This window comes from Salmo salar, chromosome ssa13 (genome assembly GCF_905237065.1).
Source record: "Salmo salar chromosome ssa13, Ssal_v3.1, whole genome shotgun sequence".
NCBI classification, from domain to species: Eukaryota; Metazoa; Chordata; class Actinopteri; order Salmoniformes; family Salmonidae; genus Salmo; species Salmo salar.
This window is the reverse complement of record NC_059454.1, coordinates 26,921,500-26,930,525: the sequence shown is the minus strand read 5'-3', so window position 1 is coordinate 26,930,525 and position 9,026 is coordinate 26,921,500. Positions and strand designations below refer to the sequence as shown.

The window sequence follows — 9,026 nt, the reverse complement described above, 5'->3', positions numbered from 1 at the left end:
ATAGGTTTAAAGGTAATACAACACATCAGGTATCCACTTCCTGTCAGAAAATGTCTCAGGGTTTTGCCTGCCAAATGAGTTCTGTTATACTCACAGACACCATTCAAACAGTTTTAGAAACTTTAGAGTGTTTTCTATCCATATATAATAAGTATATGCATATTCTAGTTACTGGGTAGGATTAGTAACCAGATTAAATCGGGTACATTTTTTTATCCAGCCGTGCAAATACTGCCCCCTAGCCCTAACAGGTTAGAGAAAGAGAGGGAGAGAAGACAGATAGAGGGGTGGAGGATGGAGACCGACACATGGATCCGAGGAGCAGAGAGAGAGCAGCTTAGCGTATGTGTTTTCAAGTTTTTATTACACTAATATAGCAGTCAATACAAACTGACATCCATGAGCAAATAAAATATGAATGGATAAGAGAAACAACAACAACAAAAACATTTTTTATCAATAAAGTCCTGCGGTCTTCAAACTAGCGTGTGTGTGGTAGTGGAGGCTGCTGGGGGAGGACGGCTCATAACGGAAACCATATGTTTAACATGGATTTGATACCATTCCACTTATTCCGCTTCAGCCATTACCACAAGCCAGTCCTCCCCAATTAAGGTCCCACCAACCTCCTGTGGTGTGTGTGTGTGTGTGTGTGTGTGTGTGTGTGTGTGTGTGTGTGTGTGTGTGTGTGTGTGTGTGTGTGTGTGTGTGTGTGTGTGTGTGTGTGTGTGTGTGTGTGTGTGTGTGTGTGTGTGTGTGTGTGTGTGTGTGTGTGTGTGTGGGCCAGTAGTCGTGTCAGTGGCCCAGGCTTGGTAGTGGGGTTGCTGGGCTGTTTGGCTTGGCAGGGCTGACTAGAGAACGACAGCAGACATGACTAGCGCCAGTCCCCTCGCTCTGCACCGAGTTACCACAGAGAGACTGGATCTGAGAGAGACTAGCCAGGAGGAGAAAGAGAGGGAGGGAGAGATGGATGAAGTAAGGAGAGGGGGGGAGAGGCAAAAGAGAGGTGGTAAAGTAAAGAGAGTAGAGAGGAGGACAAATTAGGTATTGAGAATGGAAAGTAAAAGAGGTTTGATCTCTGATTATGTGAAAAAGATTAGTGAGATTGAACTATGGAGATTCACAAAGCGGAGTTATAATTGGAATTTGAATTCATGCTGATTGATCTGATCACGATAACTAATGTTACTAGATAGATTTTATAAAAAGGAGGTTAGTGTCTGTGCGTGTGTGTGTATAGGGTACTGTGTACTGTTTGTGTGCAGCTAGGAGAGTTACACAGCTCAGGGAGAGGTAACATCTGGTGTTTCTGTCACTATTTAGCTCACTGAGAGAGAAACAGCAGAGATCCTCTACCACTTGCCAAAGGGCCTGTCCTTTCTCTCTGCTCAGAGAGAGAGAGAGAGAGAGAGAGGAGCAGTAGACCCAACCAAATCTTGAGAAAACAAAAATATAATTACGATACCCACTAATTATCAAAAATCCAAAAAGAGCTGTTAAATTCTACAACCCCCTAAAGGAAGCGATTCCCAAACCTTCCATAACAAAGCCATCATCTACAAAGACATTAACCTAAAGAAGAGACCCCTAAGCAAGCTGGCCCTGGGGCTCTGATCACAAACACAAACAGACCACACAGAACCTCAGGACAGCAACACAATTAGACCCAACCACATCATGAGAAAACAAAAAGATAATTACTTGACACATTGGAAAGAATTAACAAAAAAACAGAGCAAACTAGAATTCTATTTGGCCCTAAACAGAGAGTTCACAGTGGCAGAATACCTGACCACCGTGACTGACCCAAACTTAAGGAAAGCTTTGACTATGTACAGACTCAGTGAGCATAGCCTTGGTATTGAGAAAGGCTGCCATAGGCAGACCTGGCTCTCAAGAGAAGACAGGCTATATACACACTGCCCACAAAATGAGGTGGAAACTGAGCTGCACTTCCTAACCTCTTGCCAAATGTATGACTATATTAGAGACATTGTGGAACTCAAAGCCAACCTTACTTCCTTCTCCCTCCTCACTGAGAGTGTCAATATAGCTGGAAAGGTCCTAGTGCCACTGGGAATCCCTGTGTGATTCAAAGCCAAGGAAAGGGCACTTACTGGAAAGGGCCACAAAATCAAGGACATACAGTGTTATTTTAATCATGGTAGCGTTAAGTGTAATTTTATCCTGCTGACTTCCATGTCATGGTGTCCTACATGACAGTGTACAGTCATTCAACCAGAGAACCACAATGCCTCATTGTCTGCAGTAGGAACTGCTACCCAGAGCTGGAGACTGTGGATAGTTCACAGAGAGGACATTCATCTGGGTCCTGATTCACTTGGAGCTCATCCTGTCTGTCTTTTTACACTCACTGTGTTACCCCCTGTTACTCCTGTCCCTCACTGATGACATCACTACAGTCAAAGAGTCACTACCGTATTAGGGCATAGAGATACATTCAATTAAGTGTTCTATTTAATTATATGTATTAGAGTGACGTACTGTATGTTGAAATATTTACAATGAGTTCAGTAATTGCCTGTACGGCTCTTAAAGGAAAACATTCAAATCGTAAGATTTTCATAAGAATTTCACTGTAGCCTGTAATTGCACTTGCAACCCTGGACATGTGACTATTAATTCTAATTTAATATTTTAATGATATGTGATATCTGTATTTTTCTTAATCCCATTTCTCTTTTTTCCCCTAAACAGCATGTTTTCACCATGGACTCTACCAAAATGGAGAACGGACGGGGGAAGGTTCCTCACGACCCCAGCCTCCCCTTCGCTAGCACCTTAATTGGTAGGTCCTGTACTCTGTGTCTTTATTAGTCCAGTATATTTATCTCAACACAACAGCCGAAAGGGGTTTGAGGTTTCTGATTCTGTGAGATACACTGTAGTAAGGGTGTTCCTCTCTTGTTGTCATTCGACATAGCTTGTGAAACAAGTCAGATTTACTGCATCAACATGCAACTCTAAAAGTCGCAGGGGGGAAAAGTGTGTGTTTATGTGTGTGTGTGTGTCTGTGTGTCTTCCCACCCCGCCTCAGTCCACTCTGCTGCTGAACCCCACAAACTCCAGGATCTGTCCCAAATTGCATTGGATCTGGCAGGCAGACACACAGGGACGGCCAAAGGCCTAGCAGTCTATCCTTGAGCACACTGATACACAAAAGACAAACCCTACACAAACAACATAATATTCCACTAACGCTCACTCACATACACTGTATAAAGCTAACATGGACAAACACACTAAACACACACACACACACACACACACACACACACACACACACACACACACACACACACACACACACACACACACACACACACACACACACACACACACACACACACACACACACACAAAAGTTGTGTTCATGTTCTACACTGTTGAATCACACATATCTATTATCCTCTATTCATTCTGAAGGGGCTTTTTAATCATGATTAAGGAGTAATTGCTGTCAAATGTTTAATTTCAGAGGTCGCAATGGATCGATTAATCAGAAAGAGAGAGAAAGAAAGAGAGAGAGAGGGTTGGGGGAAGAAAAATAATAGAGAGAAAGAGAAGGGGAGACGGAGAAAAAGATAGAGAGAGAGGAAGACAGCGTATTTGTCATGGCCATTGTGTCCCACTAGTAAAGAGAGCTCTTTGGCAGGAGGGGAGGAGGACAGGAGGTCAGTAACCCTCCTCCCCACTTCCTCACACACACGTATCCCTCTGACGTTTCTCGGCATCTCCCCTATCTCTGGGACCAGCTATTGAAAGAAGCTATTGCCTTTCACCGGGGCAAGAGTCTGCATTAATCACACTTCTCAAAACTCTGTGGGACCAAGCCAGACTGACTATCTGTTTGTGCATACTCAGGGGTTTAAGGCAACCCCACTGTCTCTGTACAGCTAGCTGCTATTATAATTCAGCTCCTTGGTTGGGAAACGATCATCGGAGCCATAGATACACCCACAGACACTTCCATCCTTAGTCAGTGAAGTGATGACAGGGCTTAGGGAGCAATGACACGTCCACTGTAGATGAATATACTCTTGTTAGGAGCATGACCTGAGCTCTGTCATGTAGAGCAGGGATAGCATTTGATCTTTGTCCAGTCTATGAAACTTCTCTAGGGATGCAGGACACGTGGCTTGGGGTATGTCTACTACATTGGCCAATTTTGTATTCCTGTCATCGTGACATTTTTCCCCTGCCATCCCTTATTTCCTCATCCTCTCTCCTCATCCCCTCCTCTTTCATTCTCTTCCTCCATCCTTTCCTCTCTGTCTGTTCCCAGGTGGGGAGCTGTACACAGGGCTGACTGCAGACTTCCTGGGTAGAGACTCAGTGATCTTCCGTAGTCTGGGAGGTCGCGCCACCATGAGGACTGAGACGGACCAGAGACTGCTGCATGGTACAAGAACTCTACTGTACTCACCACCCACACTGAATACACACCTAAAACCAATATCAATTATACACCTATTCTACACCACTTGATTCTTACACCTTCTATAGACACTACTTGCTAAGAAATAACTCCTATTTGCTCTCTTCTTTATATTTATTTTTCTTTCTCACTGACTCCCACTCTCTCTCTCTCTCTCTCTCTGTCTCTCATTCACCCACTCTCTCTTCTTCCCTCTCTCCAGATCCAAAGTTTGTTGCAGCCCACCTCATCCCTGATAATGATGACCATGACAATGACAAGGTGTACTTCTTCTTCACGGAGAAGGCCATGGAGGCCGGGGACAGAGAGGGGGCCATCCACACCCGCGTAGGACGTGTGTGTGCGGTAAGAGAAATATACATACAGTTACACCTAACTCATCCCACAGGCAAACCCTGTGTTAGTTCAGTGAAGCTAACAGGTTACGTGAAGCCAAGGTGAATCTGGATATGTGGGAAAGCTCTCTCATTGACTCCAACAGTAACACTGGTGGCTTCTATGCTCGCTTCGAGGCAAGTAACACTGAACCATGCATGAGAGCACCAGCTGTTCCGGTCAACTGTGTGATCGCGCTCTCCGTAACCGATGTGAGTAAGACCTTTAAAGAGGTTAACATTTACAAAGCCGCATTGCCAATAGCAGGTTAGGTGCTGACAAGCTGAAAAGTGTCTTCACTGACATTTTCAACCTCTCCCTGACCCAGTCTGTAATACTTACATGTTTCAAGCAGACCACCATAGTCCCTGTGCCCAAGAACATCAAGGTAACCTGTCTAAATGACTCGTAGCACTCACATCTGTAGCCATGAAATGCTTTGAAAGGCTGGTCATGGCTCACCATCATCCCAGACCCACTCTAAATCGCATACCACCCCAACAGATCAACAGATGATGCAATTTCTATTGCACTCCACACTGCCCTTTCCCAAATGGACAAAGGGAAGTCCTACATGAGAATGCTGTTTATTGACTACAGCTCAGCAATCAACACCATAGTGCCCTCCAAGCTCATCACTAAGCTAAGGACCCTGGGACTGAACACCTTCTACAACTGGATCCTGGACTTCCCGACGGGCCACTCCCAGGTGGGGAGGGTAGGCAACAACACATCCACCATGCTGATCCTCAACACGGGAGCCCCTCAGGGGTGCGTGCTTAGTCCCCTCCTGTACTCCCTGTTCACCAGAGGCTGTGTGGCCGTGCACGACTCCAACACCATCATTAAGTTTGCCTCTATTGAAACAATGGTATTGGGCCTGATCACCAATGACGCTGAGACAGCATATATGGAGGAGGTTAGAGACCTGGCAGTGTGGTGCCAGGACATCAACCTCTTCCTCAACGTCAGCAAGACAAAGGAGCTGATCGTGGACTACAGGAAGCGGAGGGCCGAGCATGCCCCCATTCATATCGACTGGGCTGTGGAGCCAGTAGAGAGCTTCAAGTTCCTTGGCATCCACATCACTAAGGACCTATCGTGGTCCTGCTACGTTCCCCAGCTAGAAATCCAAATAATGTTGCTCAAACAGAAGGGGAAACTAACAAAGAGTCACTGACAACAACTACACAAAACAGCAACAATAACTGGAACCTAAACGACACTCACCACGAGGGCCCACTAAATTTGCCTAAGAAGAGGCAAACAAAAGAAAAACCCGACAATAAACTTAAAAACAGGAAGCAAACCAAAAAGGCACAGCAAAATGAAATCAGGGAAATCAGACAAAGGAATGTTATTTAAAAAAATATCTAAATAGGGAGTGCCAACTAAAGGTGGACCAGCCACTCTTAAATAGCTCATGGGCCAGCACAGGTGAAACACCTTCCCATTAACGAGATGGCAACCAGCACATGTATAACACATACTGACTAACGAGGTGACCCCAATGGTGCGCCTTACGTGGTAAAGAGCTACACGTGCTAAAGTCCAACCTCAAAACATAAATGGAAAAACCAAAGCCTGTAACAGTCCAAACACACCAACACAGTCTTGAAGAGGGAATGACAATGCCTCTTCCCCCTCAGGAGGCTGAAAAGATTTGGCATGGGCCCTCAGACCCTCAGAAAGTTATACATCTGCACTATTGAGATCATCTTGACTGCCATAAGACTGCTGAACAGTTAATCAAATGTCTACCCAGACTATTTGCATTGACCCCCTTTTTTGCACTAACTCTATTTTTACACCTTTATTTAACCGGTCTTCCCTGTAGCTCAGTTGGTAGAGCATGGTGTTTGCAACGTCAGCATGGTGGGTTCGATTCCCACGGGGGGCCAGTACAAAAAATAAATACAAAATAAAAAAATGCATGAAATGAAATGTATGCATTCACTACTGTAAGTCGCTCTGGATAAGAGTGTCTGCTAAATGACTAAAATGTAAAAGTCAGTTAAGAACACATTTTTATTTTCAATGACGGCCTAGGAACAGTGGGTTAACTGCCATGTTCAGTGGCAGAATGACAGATTTTTACCTTGTCAGCTCGGGGATTCGATCTAGTAACCTTCCGGTTACTAGTCCAGCACTCTAACCACTAGGCTATGCACACTCACTCACACACTCACACATACTACACTGATACACCAACACACACACCCCACACACATGAATATTGATGCCCCACACACACACACTCTCTTCACTTATGCTGCTGCTACTTTGTTTATTATCTATCCTGATTACCTAGCCACTTTTACCCCTACCTACATGTACATATTACCTCAACTACCTCGTATCCCCGCACATTGAGTCGGTACCGGTACTCCTTGTATATAGCCTCGTTATTTTGGGGGGAAAGGGCTCGTAAGTAAGCATTTCACGGTAAAGTCTACTCTTGTTGTATTCGGTGCATGTGACAAATCTAATTTGATTTGATAGTTCACTCTCCAGGACCCCCCCAGGTCAGTCTTCATCTTTTCTTAGACCACGTCATGATCTGGGGCTTGGGAACTGGATCATGGCTCTGAGTTATTTCCACAGTGGGGCTTCAGCCCTGGCATAGTGATAGTTTAACGTTTAGTTACAGGGAGATGTGCTTATAGTATCGCCTTGCAGGGAGGGTCTCTAATGGTTTAGTCAGACCACAGGTGGGCGGGTCGGGGAGAGCTGACATTCCCCAATAATTGGCATCTTTCTTCCTCCAGACACACACAGCTGTTGGATGTGCTCTGGTATGAGTGTCAGTGTGCATACCTCCCATCTCTCTCACACAGCCATACATCCCTTCTGACACACACACCACAGCTGACTACAGGTTTTCCCAAGAGACTCGCAATCTGCTTTAGAGTCTAGGCAATTTATAGTAAAGCATTCCTTTGCTCACACTTACAAGTATATGGTTCTCACACAAACAAACACACACAGTCCCCACAGTCCCCCCAAATCTCTCTCCATACATAGTGTATTTCTTCCTGTACATCCCTCCCCAAGGCGTTGTTAAACACTGCCTGCTATTATCAGTTCTACCAGAACAGGACCACATCCTTCCAAGAAAGCAATGATCTGATCCCAGACAGCTTACACAGCCCTGGTGTCTATTAAACCAACCTGTCTGTCTGTACGCTGCCTGTATGCGAGCGCTACAACAATACACTAGAAAACAGTACGGAGGAGAAGACAAGCTCATATGATTACATCTCCATAACCCGTGCTCTCTGTCTCCCCAGTGTCCAGTGCATGGTTATAGAAGGGTTTACTAGACAACTTTCCCACGGGAGAGGACAGACAGAGTTAGTTAGCTACAGTATGTACTTCTATGCTTTTTAGCCCTGCTGCCATATAGATAATGGTTATTCTTTGTTTGGGTGTAACTGATAAACTATTTGTTTGCCTCGTATTGACAATTATACTGTATGTCCAGTCAGTGTGAGCCATCTCTCCTCTCTCCCTCTCTCTTTTGGTTAGAGTGTGTGTTGTCTGTATGATTGAGATGTTATAGAGATGGTATATCTCTCTGGTCACCCCCAAAGCCAATTCCTCCTTTGGCCGTCTCTCCTTCCAGTTCTCTGCTGCCAATGACTGGAACGAACTACAAAAATCTCTGAAACTGGAAACACTTATCTCCCTCACTAGCTTTAAGCACCAGCTGTCAGAGCAGCTCACAGATCACTGCACCTGTACATAGCCCATCTATAATTTAGCCCAAACAACTACCTCTTCCCCTACTGTATTTATTTATTTATTTATTTTGCTCCTTTGCACCCCATTATTTCTATTTCTACTTTGCACTTTCTTCTACTACAAATCTACCATTCCAGTGTTTTACTTGCTATATTGTATTTACTTTGCCACCATGGCCTTTTTTGCCTTTACCTCCCTTATCTCACCTCAATTGCTCACATTGTATATAGACTTATTTTTCTACTGTATTATTGACTGTATGTTTGTTTTACTCCATGTGTATGTGTCGAACTGCTATGCTTTATCTTGGCCAGGTCGCAATTGTAAATGAGAACTTGTTCTCAACTTGCCTACCTGGTTAAATAAAGGTGAAAATAAAAAAAAAAAAAATGTGATGGTGGTGGTGTGTTGTCTGTATGATTGAGATATGATGGTGGTGGTGTGTTGT

General features: G+C 44.5%; 1 protein-coding gene across 1 annotated transcript in view; it reads left to right on the top strand.

Moving 5' to 3' along the window:
• sema3bl (sema domain, immunoglobulin domain (Ig), short basic domain, secreted, (semaphorin) 3bl) overlaps positions 1–9,026 on the top strand; it is a 57,579-nt gene that overhangs the window by 35,389 nt on the left and 13,164 nt on the right. Inside the window, exons 5-7 of the mRNA XM_014135158.2 lie at positions 2,719–2,809; positions 4,307–4,423; positions 4,662–4,804. Of these exons, the coding sequence (XP_013990633.2) occupies positions 2,719–2,809; positions 4,307–4,423; positions 4,662–4,804 (351 nt within the window). The remainder of the gene's footprint in view (positions 1–2,718; positions 2,810–4,306; positions 4,424–4,661; positions 4,805–9,026) is intronic.